General features: G+C 38.8%; 1 protein-coding gene across 3 annotated transcripts; it reads left to right on the top strand.

The window, feature by feature from the left end:
- The first annotated feature begins 900 nt into the window (after positions 1-900).
- On the top strand, positions 901-19405 carry sap30bp (SAP30 binding protein). 3 transcript variants are annotated; one of them, XM_023273405.3, is made up of 10 exons: positions 901-1040; positions 2755-2864; positions 4492-4536; positions 7886-7925; positions 12618-12706; positions 16356-16447; positions 16619-16731; positions 16808-16866; positions 17501-17591; positions 18607-19405. In XM_023273405.3, the coding sequence occupies exons 1-10, from the start codon at positions 947-949 to the stop codon at positions 18783-18785; spliced, it is 912 nt and encodes a 303-aa protein (XP_023129173.1). In that variant the 5' UTR covers positions 901-946; the 3' UTR covers positions 18786-19405. The 3 variants fall into 3 exon arrangements, with proteins under 3 accessions (XP_023129173.1, XP_023129172.1, XP_054860843.1); XM_023273404.3 differs by having other exon boundaries at positions 18604-19405; XM_055004868.1 differs by lacking the exon at positions 4492-4536 and having other exon boundaries at positions 18604-19405.
- Positions 19406-25069: the final 5664 nt, after the last annotated feature.

Raw genomic sequence — 25069 nt, 5'->3', positions numbered from 1 at the left:
CCAGTTCTCACTTAGATAATGCAGTATAAGGCTGCACGTGATTAAATCAATGCCTATCTGTTGCAAACATTAATCAGTACTACAGGCTGGGGGTGCTATAAAATGCAATCATCAGAGGTGGGTCAGTAAGAGTGCTGTCAAACAACAAAATAAAGTTCTGCATGGTAAGTTCTACTTTAATTAAATTGTTTTAACTCCAACATTTACAGTCCTATATGACAAATTTATAGGTTTTGCAGCTTCATACTTCATATAAGGCAGAATATTGCACAAACTATGTGTAAAGCAGGCATTATTCAGACATTGATGGGCAGCTAGATGTGAGAACTGGGTTGTCATTGTATGAATGCATAATAAACCTTAACAGAGGTTTATTTTTAAAAATGCAAATCGCTCTGTTAGACATGGAAGTATGTTAATTTCTCATAAGATATGCTAAGGGGAAGTCCATGTTTAGTGTTGATTTACTAGTTTGAACCCTCAAAGTTTTCTTTATAGGAACTGAGCATTTCATAATGTTTTTGTTTGCATAACTCTGTCTCTGCTGCACAGGAACAACATACAATATAAAAATGATTTACCTTCCTTGGAAGTTTTGTTGCTCTTAAACACTGGCTCATAGTCAATTTAATCTCTCTCTTTTTTAATAAGAATTTACAAAAAAAAAAAATACGTGAACAGATTTCCACAACGTAAAGGCCATTGATTAAAATATAAAACTTAAACTGCTTTCTTTTATCTTTTCTTGCCTTTTACATTTTAGGCAATTTGCATTATTTTTTAGAACTCGATTTTCACTTTGAAATGTTTTTTTTTTTCCTTTTAGCACGGCCTGAGAAACAAAAGGACTACATCTTCCAGGGCTACATTGAAAGTACTCACTGCGCAGGACAGTTTCACTGACGTTATTACTCTGCGACCAGACGTTTATGCGACGCATACAGTTATGGCGAGCGGTAAAAAGAGTGTTCCACTGTCCTCTTTGGCAGACTATGGTGACGATTCGGAGCCCGACTCTGACTCCGAATCAGAAGAGACAGGTATATAATAACAAACCTAAAACCTTTAGCAATTCCAATGGCCGTGAAACACTGTCTGTTGCTGTGCGAATCTCATCCCGGAACTTCATGTGGTGGCTAACGTTAGCTTGTGGCTAACCTAGCTACTAGGATTTTACTGAGGTTGTTCGTGATGTGAACACTTATATGTTAAAATGAACATATATAGTTCAGGTATATAAAATAAATTTACCCGGGGATTTTTTTTGGAGATAGAGTGTTATTGGGGATGCTTACAGCGGTATGGTTTAAAACGTGAATGCTTTGTTAACGGAGGTCTTGCTTTGTGTCAAGTCACCGGTTCACTTCATCACTCCAGGTCAGTGAGATGAATTAATTTTAACCTTCGTGTGATTTAAAAAAAAAAAAAACGTATGTAGTAAAATTATATTGTTTTCTAAATGCAGTGTGGTTTTGTGATGTCTTTCTGTTATCGTTATCCTAGTGTTGTCACAATAGCTGCATGATATCTTCAGTACGATGTCTCGATACTGATACTGAAACTATACCACAGCAAACACCTACAACTGTAGAAAACGTTGCAATGTTATAGTACACGACGGAACATGGAACTTCTATTTTTCTTTCTCACACAAAATGAAAATATTTTGACAATGCCAATCCAAGACAGCAGAGGATGTGAAAAGAGATCATAAACTAAGAGGAGTGGATTACTGCATCACAGTGTGTTTATACCTTTTCTAATCCAACTAGTACTGGATGAAGTCTTTATTAAAATCAGCTCGATACGTGGTCACGTGTCTCCACCCTCACGTGTCACACTGCAGCTTATGAAAGGTTAAGTCAGTCCTTGCAGAGATAAGTGGACACTAGTACATATTTTAATCACCCGTTGTCACTATTTCTGCCAGAAATTCCAATTTCAGTTTACTAATTTCCACATTTCTTCTTGCAAGCGTCAGTGATCTTTATAGTTGTACTATGGGGAAATTAATGTTATCAGTGTGGATGCAGCTTTAGAGATGCTTTGCATTTAACTATAAAAGATCACATCAAATTAATTTAAAAGTATTCAGCAGTTATCATATCTCTTAGCAGATTATTTTGTCAAACTCTGATGGTAAAAAAATGTTAGAAAATTAATCACTTGTTTCATTTATATTTGAGGGTGTGATGTAGTTTTAGGTTTTTTTTCCTAGAAGCCAGCATGTCTGTCAATGAGATGCTTTGCTAAGTTGGATGTGTGGGCTGCCTCGTTCTGCATAACTTTAAAACGTGTTCTGCAGATAGGCTTTGTGGTGTATGTGGGATTTTCTTCACTGTTGGATACCTAATTGTAATAATTCCACATTTAACTTTGTGTGTCTGTCTTATCCACAAGCTGAAGCTGGTTGGCATCAGCAGTTAGATTTGCAGCCATGATTTCGGGCTGTGAAACCTGCCAGAGAGAAAAATCGTAGTTGGTAGAGCTACAAACACACACTTTTCTTGTTGTTGTACATCAGAAATGCTGCTTGTAGCAAAAGACTACAGATGTATTAAAGTATAGGAGCTAATAAGGCACGATTTAGTTTTGTTTTTAACAGCAAGGTATCGTAACACTTTACTAGTATCGGTATACCATGTAATGCTATCTGTTCCACTGCTGCTGATCTTTGAAAAAAAGCAACCAAGAGTTTCTGTTGGCTCTGTGTGATGTTCCTGTCGCTCTCCCTGTATTTCTGTCCAAAACCAGGGGGGCGTGCAGGAGGCTTGGTGTACGGCTATGGAGATGATGACCTGAATCGAACGGAGGACATTGATGACAAAGAGTCTCTCGATGAAGACAGTAGAGAGAGTAACTCGGTCAGTATTTACGTTTTGTATTTGTTCCTGTAGATTTAATTTTATCCCTGGGTCTGCATTTTCTGTGGCCCATATGGTGTGTGGTGTTTTTTAACATGTTCATAATTGTATGTCTTGTCCCGTGCTGAGTCTTTACTGAACTCTGAGGGGATGAGGAGTCTCATAGTTTGGTTGTAGCAGTGGCTGCATCATATTCGAGAAGAGCTATGCTTTTGAGTACAGCATTAGTATTTGTTTGCACTGTTGTAAGTTGAAGGGGATCTTCTCATCTCCATCTCACATTCTTTTTGTTTGCGTTTACATTTAGACATTGTCTGTGAACTATCAAGTAATTAATGTCAGCGTGCTGAACATAATACCCATAGGAGTCATTATCAGACAGACCTGTAAAAAGGATAGTGCTTATTTTGAAGAATCTGAGTTGGAAGTATCTCAGCCATTAAAGCTGACTTTGAAGTTAAAATTAGTGTCACAACACTTAAATGTTCAGTCCTATATTAAAGTGCAACCATGATTTCTGATATTAAAGGTATAATCTGTGACAAAGCTTCTAGTTACGTTTTAATTGTTTACAATTCAAATAATCACACACACCAAGAGTTATCTTAAGAACTGTAAACTTTCTGAACTGTAAAACCCACCACTAGATTTGAAAAGCATGTTACCGTTGTTAAAATCAGCAACATTTCACCATCTGTCAGAGCCATAAACTGTAACAACAAAACAAAAAAATTTCAAGTTTCTAGCAGTCCTTGAACTAATCCTGTATTATGTGCAGTTAAGTCAGGAAAGTTAACCAAGTCTTATCTTAAAATAGTTTAATCACAATTACTTTATTCGACATGTCTCACTTAAAACTTAACCAAAAAAAAAAAACCAGAATCCGTAAAATACAAAAACATCTGTGCTTGTCGACACAGCTGACAAGCTGTGACTGACTCAACTGTCATGTGACAACAAGTAACTGAATATTTGGCTAAACAAATTCAGAGAGACTGAGGGAAAATAAAACATATACTGGATTAATAAAATGCATCATGGTTCAAAAATGGTATACAGAGTAGCAAATTATCAGCAAGTTATTGGAAAATATATTCAGTATGATGAAATGTGTATCTGGAGCAGAATTATGAACAGAGTTGTGTGAAAATGCCTAGGTTGTAGAGGATATAAAAATGTTGTACATACTGACTCCAGAGCTTTCCAATTTTTGTAAAGTCCCTAATCTAAGAAATTCAACATTTTTTGTTTTCGTGTTTTTTTTTTTTTTTGTCTAATATCTATGGCATTGTAACTTTGTCATACCGCACAAAAGACTTGTTTGAATTCTCTCTATGTCTGGCCGTGATTGTGCGGTTTCCATAGAGGTGCAGGACTTTATACTGTGATTAAAAATGAGCCCACAGTAACTAAGAATGTAAAAGGAGAAAAAACAAACCTGCCCATAAAGTGTTTGGGGCTCAGAGTGTTAAAGACTTTGTGGTTCAAGGATGAGCTGAGTAGATTTAAAGTGCATTCCTGGGTGCTGGTTGTCATCTGGTCTGTTCTGCTGCTTGGTTCCCCATCCTGGTCCCCTCTCCTTTTGTCACTTTTACAGTGTTAACGTTTTGCATTTTTGTTTTTATAGGAAATGGAAGAATCTGACGAGGGGAGGGACCCAGATGATGTTGAGGTATTTGAACACCCACCTGCTGTGGGATGGGATGGATTGGATTTGGAAAACAATTAAACCTGATTCATTTTGTTTTTGCTTTGCGACTAACCAAAGCGAAGGTATGGCTGTCACCACGTGCTATGAAGGAGCATGTTCACTAGATGGTGCTGTGGGTTTATGTATGTCTTGTGGATATTTAAATATCTAATGGGACACCGTATGTCGTAGTTGAAGTGTCCCTTGATTTGCTTGACTGATGCTTCTTCATGTGTGTTGTAAATCTCTTCCCAAGTGAAGAACCCAACCAACAGTGTTGTTTTTCAGAGCACACTGCTTGGACATTCACACCATACTAACCCCACCCTGTGTGTGTCTCTATGGGCCAGATAGCATGTGAGCTTCCTGCTGCTGTGTTTAGTACAGGCCACTCAGGTGAGAGTGACTCACAATCCTAACAAGCAGAAACAATAATTCAGAGGACGTCTACCGTCTGATGCTTTGTATTACAACCTAGTGATCTGATAAGCTGTTGTTTTGTGAGTTTTGTCTGTTTGGCGTGCTATGCCAAGAACAGCAGATAGCAGCCATGGCAATAGGGTAATTGTTAGTGTGCGTCATGATATGGTTTCCTAATAATGCATGTATCAACATGTGGATAGTTATTCCCAAGAAAGAGAAGCAGGGAAGTCAGAAATAATTATCTTTGCTGTGCAAGATAATGCTCAATATTTGTGCTCTGATAAGTGATGTTTCTTACTGTTGTCTTTAGCACTCAGCATTTGAGATGGTGTATGTTTTCTAGCTTAGGGCTGGTTGTTTAGCCTAGTGCTTGGGTGTATAGACTTAGATTGTAACTCACTGGTTGATAGTGAATGTTTGTATGAGCTTTCACTCTGTCCTCCTGTATTATTATTATTCCTTGCAGTTATCTTATCAGCTAGCTAGTGGCTGCTATTTGGGTTTTGATACAGTTCTGATAGATAAGAGTTGCAATGCAAAGCTTGGGCCTCATTTATCCAGAAAAACTGAATAACTCAGAACTCTTTGAAGTATTGCTACAGTGTGGTTGCAGATGCAAGTTATCTCACCAAGATTTAATTGGCTCACAGTACATTTAGTTTGAATTGGCATTGGTCGAGGAACTGTCTGGAGGATCACAGACAGAATCTGGATCTTCAACCAGTCAGTCTTTGTGAAATGTATTTCTAATATAGTTGATGCCGCTAATAAGTGAAGAGGGTTCCCTTACAGCTGTGTGTCAGAGTTGCTGGCTCCAAACTAGGAAACATGGATGTTTTTTGTTTTGTTTTTGTTTTTAAGTTAATGGCTAAGTTGGTCCTGACTGAAATATCTGTAGTAATCCAGTTATGTTGATGATATTGTCTGATTTATACAGCACCATCAACAAGTTAGTATTTTGTTTAATTTGACTGAAACAGCTTATAAATGGAGTAGTGTGAAGTCTGATACAGACATTTAAGGTCCCTTGAGGATAAATAATCTGGAACCCTCCTTGCACAACCATCAAGTTAAAATTTCAGTTTTCCCATCAGCCTCAGCTGTACTGTGTTTAGAGCATGTTGTTAGCATGCTAACAAGCTAACATGATAATATTACACCTACTAAACATTAGCATTTTACCATTGCCACTGTGTTAGCATCTCGCTCGAGGCACCACTGTGTCTCACTGCATCCTCACAGAGATGATTTTGTGGCTAACGTATTCTTCCTGAATGAAAAGGAGGCAATAGAGCTGCCTCTATCATATACTGCTGATTGTGGCTGAGTGTTTAATTTCTTATATAAGTATGAATGTAAAGCTCCCCCATCACTATTCACATAAGATAGACCAGCGAAGATGTGGTGGTGCTAAGTGTACAGTTCTACACTTAGAACTAATTTTGTATTTAAAACTGTTTATAGAGGTACTCCAGTTTTTTGTTCATGAACTTTCATTTAAAGCAGGAAAGAGAAAATGTATACTGACAACTGAGTAACAACTAGACAAAACTTCATGTGTAACATCACTGGGGTGGTGCTTCAATGGAGAAATAGAGGTAGTTTGTTTATAAGATAGTCAAAGCAAAAACAACAAAGCACCTATTCTGCCACCCAAATGATATCCAGCCAAGATCTTTTTCACAGTTTGAGATATTTATACACATTATTCTAAAATGAAGATGTGCTATCTGAGATCTATTGCAACCTCCCTGCAACAAATCCCTATATGATAAAAATGTCAGTGCTCTGTGGTTGCAAAGTCAGATGATAATAAGGCAGTATTTTTGGCAGTGTTGTGCTGGACTTCAGTTTTAAAATAATTTGCCAAACAAATAGGTTCACACACAAAAAAAATATCAGTTTTCCTATTAGCATGGTCAGAGTGGTTCCATGTGGCTCTGTTATTTATACAGGACAGATGGCTGAATGACGTGCACGGACAAAACCTGAAATCGGAAGTGGTTTATTTTGATTAGAAGTGTTGGTTATATTTTTTGTGTGGTTTCATGAGAGAGCTGAATTTAAATCCTCCTGAATGTTATTACTTGCAGTGCTGACTTTTTTTTTGGCTTACTGTGACCCCTGACCTTACTGTGAAGGGCAGCCAGATGGGAAAGAAATGTCAGGTGGGGAAATCAATGAAATGATGAGCATTTATTGGCTCCATCTCAAACAGTACGTGCCATCTATTAGCTGCATTTATTTATTTATTTACTGGGTTTGGACTTTCTCCAGCGGGCTGTGCTATACCTCCATCTCTTTCTGTCCTCCTCCCTTCGCTCTCCTTCTTGTCATTTGGCCAAGTTCAGGACAATTCTTTGATGTGCCCGTGCAGTTGCTAGGTGACGTGATTCCTGTGAATAACAGCACTGTTCTTTTGTGCTGAACCTGTGTTATGCCCACAATGCTGGCACAACAGGCGGCATATTTTAGAGGCTGTACAAGACTCCTCCTCGTGTCGAGCCAAAGCATTTACTGGAAGCTGCCTAGATTTACTATTCTGGTTCCTATTACTTCTTAGAAACTATTCTCCCGTGTGCTTTGTTTTGTGCAGTCTGCTGCACTAGCCTCTATGATTTGCAGGTGTCAGGTACACATGGAATGAGGTTTTGTCTCCAGCTCCACATCTTGCACCAGAACTGGCTTTGCTTGTTTGCACAAGTCATCTCACCAACTTTCCTATACTGCCCTGTAATTAACTATACCAAAGCTGGGAACATGGTTTCATAATATCTGCAACTAATGCTGTTTATATTTCCCGCTACCGAGTGTTAGTGATTAGATTCTCCTGAGTAAAGGAGACCTAAATATCCCTTGTGTCTCTGTTTCTCTCCTCTCCCCCTCTCTTCCCTCTTCTTTTTTACAGATCCCAGAAGCAGAAAGAAAGGACCCCAATGAGCTTGTTGGTGAGTACATACTTGCATCTACATACACACATACTATTGACCAATTCCTGAAGGATAGGGCTGGTGTTTATTCCCAGTAATATTCAACGCATGATATATCTTATTCCTCTGTGCCATAGAATTCCACTGTTGTCTAAAAACTATTATACTATAGGTGTTGAAAAGTATGTCCTCAAAAGTGCCTTTGAAGGCATTTACATAAGTCTTAATACAGCTACGAGTGGTAATGGTAGATTTTTGTGTCCAATAGTGGGCAGTCAGGATTCGGTGCTGCGAGCTACAGTAGTTAGGAAGTTCATTGTGTCATACTGGGAAGTTTTAGATTTGGATTTGTCTGTGCCCAGCTATCATTCATTTGATTAAATTTAAATTAAAAATAAAATGTGATAGAAATAATACTAGATCTCAGTGTCTCTACTGGGTTACATGTTTTGGCTGGAATATCAGACAAGTAATAAACTTTTCAGTGTAAGAATCAGTTTTGTTAGGTAGGTGTTGGTGCAATCAATGTCTGAATCACTAACTAGACCTAGCTGACTTATGAAAATCTCTTTGGCAAATGACTGAAAGATGGGTTGTGATGATCTAACAAGGGTTAGCTAGCAGGGGTTAGTGAGGAATGACTAACCTGTGCAGGTGTGCATGTGTGTGAGCAGCAGATCAGACAGGATATGAGTGTTTCAGGGAGTGGCGTTTTATACACCAGTCTGTTAGACCATAAACTTTCAGTAGTTACAGTTCCCCCTCTGCTGTTTGTTTATGCAGGCTCTTAGCTGGATGCACATGATAGCACACTTTATACAATGCAACATTCATCCCTATCCATTATTCAACTGTGAAATAACACAGGGAACTGATGCACATAGAAGTGTGTTGCAGTGAGTCAAGAACCGATTACAGTAATTCAAATAATATGATTCCTCACAGAGAAAATATTTTATTTCAAAGTTACTGTCACACTGAATCCAAGCAGGAGATGATTTGTTGAGCAGATTTGTTCCTAAACTGGATGAAGCTGATTGTGTCTTTGCATGCTGCCATTGTGTTTTAAAATTGTAGTTACCAAAACGGTTCAGTTCTGACGCCCAGCCGCTCCATAAGACAAACAACAGAAGCTGAGTGAACTGAGTGGCGTCTGCCCACAGCTTTGCTCCCTCTATCATCATCACTTCCACTCCTCTGGTTTGTTGCAGCCATAAAAAGATACGACAGATGAAAGGGAAATGCACTAGAGCAGTTCTTAGTTTTCAGAGCAACCCCCATTGCCATCAGTGTACTGTAGTGTCAGAGTGTGACTCATAGCCTGGACCCCTGACATTCCTTCAGCAGAGCTTGGCTCCTCTGTCTTGTCTGTCAGTAAATGTCACAGTGCGTCTGGCAGAAAGCCTCCTGTCAGCAAGCTGAACACAGCTCTTTGTCTGTTCACTGAAGGGACAGACATTGTCCGTCTGTCCAAAAAGACCCTCAGGGCACAGATTGTGACTTTCTGTCCGTTTTTAGGAAGACAGATGGAAATTTGGAGCCAATATAATCTCTTCTCTGTCAGTTTATTACTGTCTTGGTCTTCCTGACTGTGCTGCTGATATATTAGCATATTCCTCACATGCTTAGCTGAATTGTAAACAAGAATATTTATCACACAAGCTGTGATGTATTCACACCTGATACTGTGAAGCTACAGAGTTTATTTTGGTGTTTAAATTAGAGTTTATCCAACAAGGCAACAAAGTTATTAAGTAAATCTCAGGTTATCTTGAGCGGATTACCAGGCTTCTACAGTACAAAACCCTTGTTGCAGCTGCACTGTGTAAGTGTCTGTGACAGTGTGTGCCTGTGAGAGAGTTTAATGAAATACCAAGCTACCACCTAATGCCTCTGAGTCATCGGACTTGCCTTGTCAGGTTTTTTATTGTTGGAGGCTACAGTATTTTCTGTGTCTATAATATATGCTGGATAGACTAGTTAGATGGGACCATTAATCATCAAGTAACTGTGTATTTGTTGACTTTTTCTTCTGTAAAAATTGTATATGAACTTGCACACATGCATGCTCTGCATTACTTTAGTATCTTTTCAGCAAAGGCAACGCCCTGCCCCTCCTTTGCCCTGCGGGGGGAAGTTAACCATTACCATATCAGCTATGGAGCAAATGAAAAGGGAGGTACTGCTCCTCCTCTGAAATTTCCAGACGTTGGGGAGATGAGTGTTGCAAGTCGGTATCCACACGTGTAAATCTGTGGTCCCACATGATCAGCAGACCAGGGAAAAGATTCTGAAGGGAGGGGCTGCTGGACAGAGTGTATCAGTAAATGATGACAACCTGTCTGTATATAAACACTTCTTAATTCACTTTACAATATTTATGTGTAGATAGACTACTTAAGATGCAGCTACTGAACATTTAGCTGTACTGATACCAAAACAGTATTTTTTCAATATCTTTTTTGTTTAAAGAACTCTTCCAGTGAGAATGAAGTTTTTTACCTCGGTAACGTGTTCACATGGGGTTTTTCATATGGAAGACACATGAACAACACCATGACTGAGCATTTCCACTTTCAAACTGCAGTGTACTTACGACAGTCTCAAAAGCATGGATTCAGACTTCATTGGGTTCCCATATAACAAACCTAAGGAAGCTGTTTTGTCTACTTGCAGGATGGGACTTCCTGTATCATTAATCTTCAAATCAGTGTCTGGTTTGAACATGTATGGTTAGATTACTCCAATATTACAGCTTAGAATTGTGTTGGATAAAGTAGTTTTATGGACATTTGAGCAGAGTCATATGTGAGCAGCAGGCATTTGTATTTTTTTTTTATTGTATTATCTGTATTTGTTGAAGGCTGCACAGTAGCTTGGTGGTTAGCACTGTTGCCTTGTAGCTCGGAGGTCCCCGGTTCACAATATTTCTGCATGGAGTTTGCATGTTCTCCCTGTACATGTGTGGGTTTTCTCTGGGTTCTCCGGCTTCTTCCCACAGTCCAAAAACATGCTGAGGTTAATTGGTGATTCTAAATTGTCTGTAGGTGTGAATGTGAGTGTGATTGTTTGTCTCTATATGTAGCCCTGTGATAGACTGACCTGTCCAGGGTGTCCTCTGTCTTCACTCTAAGTCAACTAGGATAGACTCCAGCCCCCTGTGACCCTAATGAGGATTAAGCATGATGGATGGATAGATGTGTTTGTTGAGGCAGAAAATTTGTTTGTATTATTTGTATTGTATTAAATCGTCTAAACAGTCCTTCTTTGCACTGCTGGTTTTAGGTTATTGTTAGTGTTCTTCAGTAAACTGTTAAATGTAATAAACTACTTCTTAAGGTAAAAAAAAAAATGATTAATGATAATCACAATAAATCAGCAGCCTAACAATGCACTCCCATTTGTTTATATGTAAACAGGCTGTGCTGCTCCTGCTCATTCTATAATCTGTCCCATCAGTTCAGGCAGGCAGAGCATCAATACCGCACAAACAGTTATGAAAAACACCAACTGTTTGACTGCTGCTCATATTGAACATATTTGTATTAAACAAATATTTGCCAGAATTCCCATTTTGCCCTTAACAAACACTGACAAATATGTTTTTCTACTGCTAAGTGCCCCATTTAATATATATCTGTAAGGTTATTTAAAAATACACACATAAAGAAGGGATCTTTGATTGCTCGTGTTCATGTAAACATCATTCATTGACCATCAGCCAATTCTTAGCTGTTAGCTGGCATGTTTGAAGGAATGTTGGAAGGTATACTTGAAATAACAATTTGTGACATGATTATTTTTAAAAGCAAACCTGTTTCTGTTTCTTCACTGAACACTGCTGGTTTGATTGTGTAGTCCAATCCATATCACACATAAGTAGGGCAGCTGAGATTTGATACCCAGATTTATGTGAGGCTGCAGTCAGAGAAATACTGAAAATTGTAACGTCAAGTAAACGTAGTCGACATAATTGAAGTGGTGTGAGAGTACATGCTGGTGGAATTTTCCTCTAATGTTTTGTAAGTGTTCAGCATGACAAAGTCAGCACTTCAGAAAATTATCTTCTCATGTCCAGTCAAGTTTTTACTTGTCGACGTTCGTCATTGAGTCAGCAGACACATCTCCTGCATTTAGAAATGTGCACAGATACATGTACTTACTGCTCTTATTCACAGTATGACTGACAATGTTGAATGAATATTAAGAATGTCAGTCTCTCAGTGACAGTGAAGAATGTCTGGGCTGCAGTCAAAGAAAGCAGAAGATCGATCAAGGAAGGCAACAAGAGACAGGTCAAAAAAGGAGGGAAAGGAGCCTCCCTTCTCCGTACAAGCCCCAACAACAGCCACTCCCTGCCTGGGATGTTTGCTCCTCATACCACACATCCCTATAAAATCTACTGGCATACACTTAGGATGAAGATGAACAACAGGATACTCAGGGATTCACCAGCAATGTTTGCATAACACACAGTGAACCTTTGTTTCAATAACTGAGTAAAATTCTCCACACATATCCACATCTCATCTTCCTTCTAATTTGTCATCTGTCAGATTTGGTCCTCCTGTTTCATTACCTTTGTCTAAGAGCAGTTTCTCAGTTAATCCTTACTCTGCCTGTGAAGACATGCAGGGTGGGGCAGAAAGGGAAAGCCGCTGAGGTGAAAACATAGAAGGGCTCATGTTTATGTTTCTGTCTTCTTGCCAGCTCTATTCTCAGAGAAGGTGAGGAACATGTCACCTGACGAGATCAGGATCCCACCCGAGCCACCTGGTCGCTGCTCGAGCCAGCTACAGGTAAACACCACCACTGTTAAACATCCATTTAATAACATCAATTTCACTTGGAGCACACCACTAATTTAATATACTGCTGCTATCGTCTGGTGCAAGCAGTTTTTATATCACCAACAAGGCCACAATTATGTCTGCTAATCAGACCAGAGCAGTGGGTGTGTGGATTTAGTTGAAGTTGTGGGCTTTATTAGAGCTCACTGCCTTGTGTTGTGTGTCTTAGTGTGGCTGTAGGCTTGTTTATGTGCTGAATAAACACTTTCCAGGTGGTAAATTCATCTTACTCAAAGGGGAAAACTTGTCATTGGCTCCTAAAGAAGATGTTTGTGCCATAAGTACAGACAGTCTTCACCCGCTCCTTTGGCACATGTGCAAGGTTTAGAGTGAGAATTTCGACATTAAGACTTAAAGTTTATAATGTTAAGGGCTGAAAGCTACCTCATCTTGGATGTCGACGCACTCAGAATAACCTGTTCTTGACGCCAAGTGAATAATTTTGTACTTTAACTCACTCCCTCTGGGGTTAGAAATGCATTCTGGTGGCTACATAAATTCTGAGACTCGCCCCTGTAATTAAACCAGCACACAGTGTCATCTTCAGTCAGCGTATTCTCACCACCACTGTGCTCTCTTTCTGCGTTGCTGCTTCTGACTCCTATAAGGTTTGTTTTGTGTGGAGCTAAGGCAGGTCAGGACACACGGCTGACTTAGTAAGTGAACAGCTCAGCAGTATCCCCTCTGGGCTGACACTCCCCCACCTATCAAATGAAAAACTAATGATTCACCTTCCCTAGAACAGCCTGGATATCCCTGCCCTCAGGTCACAGTGGAGCAGGAATGCATGCACTCAGAGTGGGGCTCGCAATTATTGCGTTTTTACAATAAATAGGCTGTTTTTTTCTATAATTTTCACCATCACTGGAATGCATCCGTTTGTGAACTCTTTCCAAGTGCCTTTTGCAATCCTGCCGTGACCTTGGGATTAGAACGAAGACTGACATTCCAAGAAAACAGGCCGAAAAAGGAAAGAGAACTACCTTGCGTTTATGTTCACCTGACATAGATCTCCAGGGGTCATGTGACTTATGAATTCTGTCTATCAGAAGTAAAGGTGGAAGTAGTGCGATGCAGTAAGAGCCACACAAAACCCTGTTAGGAGGAGGAGGGGCTGAAAATTGGGTCAGCATAAGTGTGTAGCTTTAACACGAAATACTGCTTTTCAGTGTCGTTTTCCGTCCCTGGTCATCAGTGGTCATAATTGCAAAGACAGACCTGTCTAGACTTGGACTAACATGGTTCAAGCTTCAGAAATGCCGAATCCTACATTTCTCATGATTTAATCCTTTTTGCTAAACCTACCCCGCCTGGTAAACACCCACACTTCTTCAGACTTTTCGTGCCCGTTTTGTAACACAATCTTCCTGCGAAAACATTTGTGTCCAAACCCAAGCTGAGAGAATTCTGATGCCATCACCAGGTTATTTCTTCATACTTTAGTAATAATACGTCTACAATACATTAGATAACTGTCTTCACTGGTGTAGTTTTTTCTTGACTACTAAACTTAACTTGATGTGCAAAATTGGCAGAGTGGCCCTTTAACCGATTAATAATTTAACTGAAAATTGATCTGAAACAGTTTGATAGGTGTTTTAAGCAGAACAGGGATCCAGGTTATTCAGTTTTCCACTTTTTTAATGTTTTTACATCACTATAAATTAACTATCTGTGGGCTATGTATTCCTGATTGGCAAAATGTTTAATTTGAAGACTTCTAAACATTTTGACATTTTATAGACATAACTGAAAGAGTAATTGCTAAATTCATTGACGGTGAATAATCTGATGAATTTATAAATGTTCGGTGCGCCTTTAGTTTCTATTGTGTTGCTCTGGCCTAGTTTTTTTTTTCTTGAAAGCTTCAATGTACCCTGTAGAGTTGAGGATGATAGAATACAAATGGCTTCCACAAGTTTAATACTGTTCCACAGACAGACTGTTGGAGGCCATAATGCTCAAAGAAGTGTAACAATATGTTGTCAAAAATAATGAAGAAGACGACCGCTAGCAAGCAAACAGATGTAAACGATGCAGGTTTAAGTCTATTCCAAAAATGATGCAAATGTTTCAAAAAGCTTAAAGCTACTGGTTTGTTAGACCTCAAAGATACACACACTTAATTTTAGAGAAGAAACCTTTAAAGCAAACAAAATGGGGCTAAATGATTTGGGGGAAAAAATGGAATTGCGATTTTTCAGAGATGTTACAATTTCAATTTGATTTGCCACATACACTATGTTTCAAAAGTTTGGGGTCACTAAGAAATGTCCTTATTTTTGAAGGAAAAGCAGTTTATTTCAGTGAAGATAACATTAAATGAATCAGAAATACATTCCAGATGTTGTTAATGTGGTAAATGACTATTCTAGCTGGAAACGGCTGATTTTTAATGGAATATCTCCATAGGGGTACAGAGGAACATTTCCAGCAACCATCACTCCTGTGTTCTAATGCTACATTGTGTTAGATAATGGTGTTGTAAGGCTAATTGATGATTAGAAAACCATTGTGCAGTTATGTTAGCACCATGAATAAAAGTGTGAGTTTTCATGGAAAACATGAAATTGGGTGACACCAAATTTTTGAACGGTAATGTACCTTTTTACAGTCGAGCCTAGTTTCATTCACTGTAGATTTATAACGTGTTTGAACATTTCCACATGAGACGCCAGCAAAAGTTTGACTGTTACACAATTAAGTCCAAATTAATTTGTAAAACCATTGGCGGGGCAGTATAAAACCCGAGTCAGACTCACTGCAAAATGTACGAGGCGTGGCTGTTGAATAATGAGACTGGGCTTATGTCAGTGAAACCACAGCATGCATGATGAACCACATACTACACTGTTCAATGGGTATAATTGACTGACAACATTAGTCTCATTATTTAATATTGGATTTTGATTTGAAACCAAATAATTATTCGACACAAGACAAAACTTTTTTTTTTTAATCCAAGATAATATGGGTCACCCTTAACCAAGTAGTTTATGTGCCTAACCGTAGCCACCACAGTGGTTAAGACTAGGTCAACCACTGTGGTGGCTCAACAACTTAGCTGTGAAAATTAAAAAAAGCATTTACATCAGTCACTTTGTCATCATTTGTAGAGGTTTGGACCATGTTGTCCAGCTAATAGTGACACCAGTCCAGAAAACACATCAGCACAAGAGATTTAACGACTGGCTGCATATATGAGTTTCATAACGTAATAACAAAGGACATGAACCAAAAGGACTCATTTTTAGGAGCAATTTCTTCCATCTTGGTCCATGTCAGCCCTGTTGTACCACTGTGGACACTTTGCATTCATCTGCCAGCTCCCTGTGGCTTAGTAGAACCTGGTTGTCAAATATTTCTCAGGGGTATCACAAACTTCATATACAATAGCTCCATTCACACTACACTAACCCTTACTGGGCAGGGTTGATCATATATATAGGTCTTGTTTATTTGATGATATAAACATGGCATCCTGCCACATGTCTAGTGTGGAAGATGCTTAGTCAAAGCAGAGGTGTAAGTCTCGTCTCATTCAGGGATGACCTCCTGTCTGTTCACGTCCCTCATTGATTTGTTTGTTTTGTAACAGGAGAAGATCCACAAGCTGTATGAGAGGAAGCTCCATGGAGATTTTGACACAAACAGCCACATCCAGAAAAAGAAAGAATTTAGAAACCCAAGGTATGTGCTCAGCTGAAGCACGCACCCAAACCTGTAAACACACACTCAGGCTGTCATTTACACATGATGTTAGATACTAAACAAACACATTAAGATTTTCTGCCCTCAAAATGCAGAATATGTGCACATGCATCCAAGTATCTTTTTAAGACTTCCTTTGTTTTTTTTCAGTATTTATGAGAAACTCATTCAGTTCTGCAGTATAGATGAACTGGGAACCAACTACCCAAAAGACATGTTTGATCCTCATGGCTGGTCAGAAGACTCCTACTATGAAGCTCTTGGTAGGCTTTATTTCATCTTCACATGTTCTTTGTGATTGAAGTCCAACACTCGAATAATTGTGTTTTCTTCTTTCAGCCAAAGCCCAGAAAGTGGAGATGGACAAACTGGAGAAAGCCAAAAAGGAGCGGACCAAGGTGAGACTAACTGCAAAGAAAAGTGGATTATGCTGCTGTCAGTGCTCTACTCTGAGTGCGTCAGGGGCAAGTCTCCACCAGCTGCACTTCATTTCTGCTTTACGTCCTTCATCAGATACAGAAATCAGCATTGCCAAGTTCCGTTCTTGTAGCAGCAGTTCAGGCCCAGCCCAGTGCAGCTTCACAACTTAGCCATGTCCCTTCAGGCTCTGCTGGGTTTCCATGTCAATACAAACATCTTGAGCAGAAGTTAATTTTAACACCTCTGGGTGAATCTTTCTTTGCTAGCGATGTGTACTTTCACTGTCTACCTTTAAAAAAAAACTCCTAGATAAATAGCGTGTCAGAGCTGATATTGAGGAGGTGAACAATCGGTGTCTCCATGGAACATGCACATGTGGATAGCAAACAGTGTGATAACATGCTATTGTGCTTTAATGCTATTAGCAGCAGCATTCCTGCAGTTGCCTCAAGTTAGTGACTGGACTTGAATGAACATGCACTCTGCAGGAGCTGTTCTGTTGCTGCCTAATGTGAAATACAGTTGGTGTTATGCCGATGGACTATTTGTATAACACACCAAACAGCACCAGGAATTTAAACCAGTGTTTCAATATGTTTGTGTGCTCTCCAGATTGAGTTTGTGACAGGCACTAAGAAGGGCACCAACCCCTCCAGTACAGCAGCTTCTACCACCAGCAGCACCACCACCACCGCCGCCACAGGTAAACTCCACCACTGCAGGATCTGACAGCTTAGGACTCTTTCAAATATGGGAATTTTACATGATCTGGTAACATCTGGGTAGCATTTCCAACTCTGAGTTAGGAGCTTTTATGGAAACATTGTGGTTTCAGCAAAAGCTTAAACTACTTGTTTATGTGTTTGGCTATGAAGGAGTTACAATTTAAACTCATACCTTTTTAAATTCCTGTCAGGCACTATTGGCTTGTGGGATATAAAACAGGCAGAAGTATATGATACTCCATTTAATAAAACCTGACATTGTTGAGAAACGTTAAGAGGAGATTTTAGAGCATTGATTAGATTACAGGAGATTAGATTATAAAAGTGGGCTTAATTTCTCTGAATTTGTCATGGTCATAAAGTAAGGCCCAAAATATCTTGGAGTGAAAGCTACAGGACAGAGTTGTCTCTTGTGAGATAACTAGAACTGTTTTGCAAAATGTTATGCATTCATGTGGGACTCCATTGCTCATAATATGGATTAAAAATGTCGCAAGTTTATTTAAGCCACACCCAAAAGCAGTGATTTAAATCCACCTCTTGATATCACTGTCATGTTTTAGATTTAGATTTTTCTGCTTGTATTGAGGCAAGTTTATTTGTTAGGTTTCAATACCCAACCCAGTATTTCATGTTTAGAGTGTTTATTAAAAATTTGCTACGCATTTCAGGTTCAAAAGCCCAACAGCCATGATTCAAACAGATGCATGCAGCTGCAGGTGAAAAAAAGTGGATTAATTGTCCCTAGTGCAGTTGTTGCAACAAAAATTGTGTGTATTCATCACTGGTTTTACAGGCCCATGGTTGTTACTATGATCTGTGGTATAGTGTGAAACCATCGACAGGAGCATGTACCTCATGCTTTATGTGTGATAAACCAAAACTCCACTGGATACCTTTGATCCAAGTATTGCCAGACCTTTTCTGAGCAGAGCTGCTGCTTTCCAGCCTGAGCTCCTCTCACTGACTCGTCCCGTTTCCTCTGACCAGCAGACGCCCAGAAGAGGAAAAGCAAGTGGGACTCCGCGATCCCTGTGACCTTGGCCCAGCCCACCCTAATCACTACCACGGCGACCCTGCCAGCTGTCGTCTCCGTGACAACCACAGCTAGCGGCACCAAGACCACGGTCATCTCTGCAGTGGGCACCATCCTGAAGAAAGCAAAGCAGTGAACGCGAAGCACAGGCACAAACATGTTTGTCCCCGACTGACATGAAGTTGACACACCTGTGTTGAGCTGCACTCATTGACATAAAGATGCAGAGAGAGGACAAAAGGACTGATGGACCCTCGGTGTATGCTTTCAGAACCAGCCTACAAGCACCCTCTGCTAGACATGGACTATTCTAAAGACTAAACTGCCTTCTATCTCTGGGATTGCATCTGCACTTCTGCGTCATAAAACCAAATTACCTAAACTACTCGTAGGCCCTCCGTAAATCTGATGCATGCAAATCTCACTGATGAAACTCGTTTGTCATTCATTTTTTATGTGTTGGCAACAACGGATGGTATTAATCAGTTCAAGACAATAGTTGAATATGGAAGAGTCCCAAACTTTGGTAGAAATGTTTGAAAGACTGTTTATTTTTATATTCATAGTTCTGGTGCAGTGTTTTTATGCTTCCAGTAGCAGTTATGTGTTGTAGCTCAACATCTTCATACATTTCTCAGCCTTGTTTTTTTCTCCTGTGACATTGTGAGGGACTCTGAGGTAAGATTTTTTTTTACACTTGTACATATATGTATATTGACGATAAGGTAAATAAATGGATCAGATGTTGCCTTTTCACTTCTGTTCTCATCTTTTTTTGTCATTTTCACAAACTTTTTTCACCACTTTGAAGCCACAAAGTGAAGTGGTCTTCAGTGCGTGGAATCACAAACAGGTTTTGGTGTTCAGTTTGCTATTAACCCAGGTGAAGAAACTGTGTTGCACTTGACTGTTTATAACAAAGCTTTCCATCTTTGTATTTTACTGTGGAACGCTCCACATTTATGAGGGAACAAGCTCTATTGACTGCAGGCACTGGCCTGAATCTGGACTGAAGAATCTCTTGTTTTCATGCTGACACCCACAAACACTTTCACACAGTTTGTCTTCTCTGTCGGGGAAAGCATGTGTGTTCCAGGTGGAGTTTGTGCTCTTTTTCACTCCACATCTGACTTCTGTCAAAGGGAACATCAAGAGGTCGGTGTGTTTCTGAAGCAACGCAGGAGGTTAAAGTTGAAATCAGTGGGCCCCAAGCTGCCTTAAAGACAAGTAAAAAGTTGTTTTAAAAATAGATTCCACCCAAGTTACAAATATTTTTCGATAATCTTTCATGCTGTGGTATTCTTAAGTTGGGTGTAGTTGTTTTACTTGCCTAACTAAACATCACAACTATGCAGAGATGACTTTCTTGTGTGCTAATTGTGTTTGTCTAAGCATAACCCAGTATTTTCAGTTGCATGGAATAAAAAAGACAACCAGTACTAAAGCTACACTTTTATTCCCCTTAAAAAGCAGTTAATTTGAAATCAGATTAAACATAAAAGAAAAAAAAACATTTTCAAACTAAAATCACTGGTAACATTTTTAAATTTTTGCATATTTAGATAGAGAATATGGCAGAAAGTATTCCACACCTCCAGTGAGATCTTGGTGTGATAGTGGAACTAAGAGTTAACGGAGGTTTGGAGCACAGATTGTAGCTTCGACCTGAGTCATATATGACATTCAGGTGAATCATACCCACATTTGGCCATGAGCTGTAGCAGAAGATGTGCATGTGGTACAGTAAATAAACAAATATCCAGCTCTCCTTGTAACTCAACATGTTTTTGCAGAACCTGGAATGCAAATACAGTTATCTCAAAAACTACATGGCGGGCTCCGTTACAAATGTCTCTTTGATGCGTTTATGCGACATCCACACGCAGATTTTCATTGCAGAATAAATAACTTTCACACTTGAGTGATTGAGGCTGAAGGAAAATACAGTGAGAGGCAGAAACTCCAGCCTATTGGATGGTTCTTTCAACATTTCTGATTGAGACTATGATTATAGAAAATTATTCCCAAGGCACATGCAGAGACTTTGAATATAAAAAAAGGTTAAGTCCTCAAAAACTACATGCATTGGTTTTTACATTTTCACAGGGTTGTATATACCTATGAATGTACGTTAAAAGTAACATGCAAAGTAAACTGGACTTTAATACAGTAAATTGATCTTATATAATGATGTAAACATCATTTTAGTATAAAATGGTAGTACACCCACCATAATAGATCATTTAAAATGAATTCCCCTTCTTCATAGGTTATAGTTTAACAGGCACAATAAATATGATACAAGAAGTACCCCAGCAGTGTAAAAAGACTGAGATCAGCAGGTACATGTATACTCCCTGTAGGAATGTTGGCGATGATTCACCATGAGGAGACCTTCATCACTGCAGCTGTGTGTGTGTGTGTGTGTGTGTGTGTGTGTGTGTGTGTGTGTGTGTGTGTGTGTGTGCGCGCGCGCGCGCGCGTGCGCGTGTGTGCCCAGGAGACACACCTAGTGTACAGCTTGTACTGAGCAGGTCACAACTCTTCCTCATCCAGCCGCTGCCTTCACCATTTCACTAAAAACATGGGTTTATGCAACACTTTTAACAAATACCAACCATATATTACATTATTTAGCCTTCCTCTAGGCTGCTTTGGATTTATTTATTTATTTATATTTATTATTTCCCAAATGGAATTCTTAATACAGTTTTGTTTTATATGTACTTTCGATTTTATTATTCATTGTTGTTAATTTAGCTTGTTTCAATGCACTGTCCAGCGGCAGCTACTTATATTTTCATCATGCCTCCATATATGATGACAAAAAAGCTATTCTATTCTAAAAAATGTTTTTAAATAGTTAGCATAGCGTTCAGTTGGCATGTATAATATGTTATATTCAGGGCTTTATTCAATTAAACAGTTAGCATAGCTTTCTGTTGCCATATAAAAATACGTTAAAGACAGACTTTTATCTAATTCAAAAGCTAGTATAACACTGTTGCCATGTAAAATATGTTAGACTTTTATCTAATTGAAATGCTAGCATAGCATTGCTACCATGTAAAATATGCTAAATATACCCAGAATTAAATAGTTAGCATTGCATTTTTTTGTCATGTAAAATATGTTGTTTTCATTGTTTTACCCAATAAATAGTTTGCATTGCATTGTGTTGTTATTTAAAATATGTCAAAGACCGTTTTATCCAATTCAAAAGCTAGCTTAGCACTGTTACCTTATATAATGTTAGTTACAGCCCCAATTAAATAGATAGCATTGCATTTTGGGTCATATAAAATATGTTGTTTTAGGGTTTTGCCCAATGAAATAGTTTGAATTGCAGTGTGTTGCTATTTAAAATATGTTAAAGGCAGTTTTATCCAATTCAAAAGCTAGCATAGCACTGTTACCAAAATATATTAGTTATAACCCTAGTTAAACAGTTAACATAGCATTCTATTACCATGTAAAATAGGCTGAGACGGGTTTTAACTCTGTTAAGTAGTTAGCATAGCATAGCATTCCATAGCCTTAGAAAATACCGTAAAGAAAGCGTTTTACGCAATGAAATGGTAAGTACAACACTCTCTTGCTACATTAAATATGTTATATAGTTATTCTTATGTTGGGGTTTTATTCACATACGTTGCCATTCATTTCTAAATAAACAATACATTGTCCTTTATCACCAGTTATGGTATTGTTGCTAAAAAGCCACAAGTAGTTAGCTTAAGATTCTCTTGCGCTACACTCTGGTTTACTATCGTGTCTTCTTGGTTTTTCTCCATATCTGCATCGCTGTGTCTGTACTCTACATCACTGTAGCAGATTTAATGGTGCGGGAGAAAACAGAGACGCCATTAGAAGTAGTGAATGAAGTCAGTGATCCAAAAAGCGCAGTTTTTGTCATGTAAATTGCGAGGAGTTGGCTACAAACTGGAGTCCGAAAGAGATGTACCAAGGGAGCTGGTAGTAGAGACATTTTTATCGGGCTTCCTTATTGAATCTAAAAACTTAACTTTATTATTTTTCTTTTTTTTTTTTTTTACTGTGCTGGTCTCAGCAGCCTGCGTGGGGATTCAGCTCTGACTGCTCTGCTCATGAGTTCACTTCACCTCGACAGCATCTTGTTCACAGTAAGTAACGTCCAAAGCTATTACCTACACGCTTGCATGGAGTTAACACCAACTACAGCTGTGATACCTGCTTTAACTGTCTGTAGTTGTCTGTAGCTGTGAGTCTGTATGTTTCTAATGCACTACCTCAGAGGATTAGGTGGTCCGTGAACAATTTAATATCACTTCTACACAGGAAAAACTTTGTCGGGGGTGCAGACGATCACAGTGTGGTTGAATAAATACATTAACATCCTCTCTCAGGGGTGTCAAACATACGGCCCGCGGGCCTAAACCGGCCCGGCATAGCGTCCAATCCGGCCGGCAGGATGACTTTGCAAAGGGCAAAAATTCGAGAAGACATTAACTGCAAATTGTACATTTGTAAAACTGTTAGTTTGAAATAATTTCTAGATCTTGACACGTTTCGATCATACAGTAAAATACTATGTTGTTGGGACTAAAAGTTTTGCACCTTTCTCAGTACTCTGTGATCTGAAAGTTGTACTGTATATATGATAAACTAAGGCATAATATTGTTAAAATTTCACTTATTTTTCTTCATAAATTTTACGTTGTTCATAATGTTTTGTAAGAAAATAGTTCATTAAATGTGAACATTTTCAGAATGTACTTTTTTGCACTAAAACAAAGGCGAAACTTTGGAGTTGTACTTATTTGTAGGTTATTATGCTGTGATTTTCCTGGTCCGGCCCAGTTGAGATCAATCTGACCTGTATGTGGCCCCTGAACTGAAATGAGTTTGACACCCTGAACTAAATGTTTTTAAAATGCAGTTCTGAACTTGTACAGATGTGGAATATTATTGTCAGAAGTCTCACATGCTGAATATGACTACCTGTGTTTATTGCAAGCCCAAATGTATGTATAAAAAGTATGGCTAAACACTTTAGGGAAAATGTCTAATTTCTATTGTCCCAGCAATACATTGTGATATAATATTTAAAGATTCAGTTTTATACTTATTGTTTAATAGCTTTTAAATACATTATATATCACCACCATGTGATACACCGTCAAATTCTAATGCAACGACGAGAACTTAAAGATACATCCAACATACATTTATAGATTTTTTTAAATGGTATAGGAGATAGAAAAATTATTACGAAAATGGCAACTGTGTTCAATCAAATAAATGAAGTAAAAATTCTAAAATAATTTTTAAAATTCCAGTGAGAATATAATAGGGGCTTTTTGTTAAATGTCTCTGACACTAAGCAGTTAAAATAAATGTAATAATGACTGTACAAAACAAACTCTGGGTCAAATATCTTGCATAGTGTAAATCCTAAATTGCAGCCGCAGTTTGCTTTGAAATCGATCAGTTTTAAGTGCAGACAGCTGTATTTCTTTCACCCAGAAGCATTGGTCAAATTAGAAAAATGATGCCGTAGGTGGACCACACCCTTCCAGCTCGTCTTTCAACATGTGAAAGGCTGTTTAGACTGGCATCACTGCTCAAGTGTCAGCCAAGACTGCCAGACTGCAGGGAAGAGTTGTTTCTGCACAAGTTTTGTTCCCCTGCAGAGTTGTCTATTGTATCAAACCAAATCCTATTTTTTGGAGCGTGACTGCTTATATTCACTTTTACTCTGCCCAGTGTGGTTTGTACATTATCAAGGAAAAAGAGCAGCTTTCACCAAGTCCCAGATCTGGTTCAACTTTGGTCCTGATATGAGTCTGTGTGAGTCCAGTCATTGGTTGTTGGATAAGATGTGGTGCAGAGACAAGAAGTGATTGTGAGCAACCTTTAACACCTGGTGTGTGGTCAGCTGGAGCTCAGATGAAAAACATTTCCAGGGAAATACACTAAACGCAAACTGTTGGCACGCACACCAGCCCTATCTGGAACTCCTGCTACTTCCTTCTTAATACAATTGTGCTATCTAATCAGCTCCTATTCACACAGAACCTCCCAAACAACAATATGACACCAGGAAATCTATCAAAACGACAGTGCCGTTAATGTGGTGATTCAAGGGTTGCATTTAAAGGTTAAAATGTGACTTCTACAAACAGTTCAACAAAATAAAAAAAAAAAAATCAATCTGATGATTAATATAATTCCTGATATAAACCAGTGTTGAGAGATAAACTTTAAATCTGCATCATGGGGACAATTAAAAGGCCAGTTCTGAAGTTATTTTTTCTTGGATGGGTTGGTGTCAAAGTGTAAATCATTCTCGCTCTGGGCCACAGCTGGATAAACACATAATGAGGCCTTGATGAAAGTAAATTGTTCATGGGCACCTCTATCCACTTGTCAAGCTTTGTG

Source organism: Amphiprion ocellaris, chromosome 18 (assembly GCF_022539595.1).
Source record: "Amphiprion ocellaris isolate individual 3 ecotype Okinawa chromosome 18, ASM2253959v1, whole genome shotgun sequence".
Classification (NCBI taxonomy): domain Eukaryota; kingdom Metazoa; phylum Chordata; class Actinopteri; family Pomacentridae; genus Amphiprion; species Amphiprion ocellaris.
This window is presented reverse-complemented; position numbering and strand designations above follow the sequence as displayed.

Excerpts from the sequence above, each read along its gene's own strand:
- sap30bp (XM_023273404.3), top strand. The coding sequence starts at position 947 with ATGGCGAGCGGTAAAAAGAGTGTTCCACTGTCCTCTTTGGCAGACTAT. Across the intron at positions 4,537-7,885 it reads GGGACCCAGATGATGTTGAG|ATCCCAGAAGCAGAAAGAAA; the intron begins GTATTTGAACAC and ends TCTTTTTTACAG. Across the intron at positions 16,732-16,807 it reads CTCCTACTATGAAGCTCTTG|CCAAAGCCCAGAAAGTGGAG; the intron begins GTAGGCTTTATT and ends TTCTTCTTTCAG.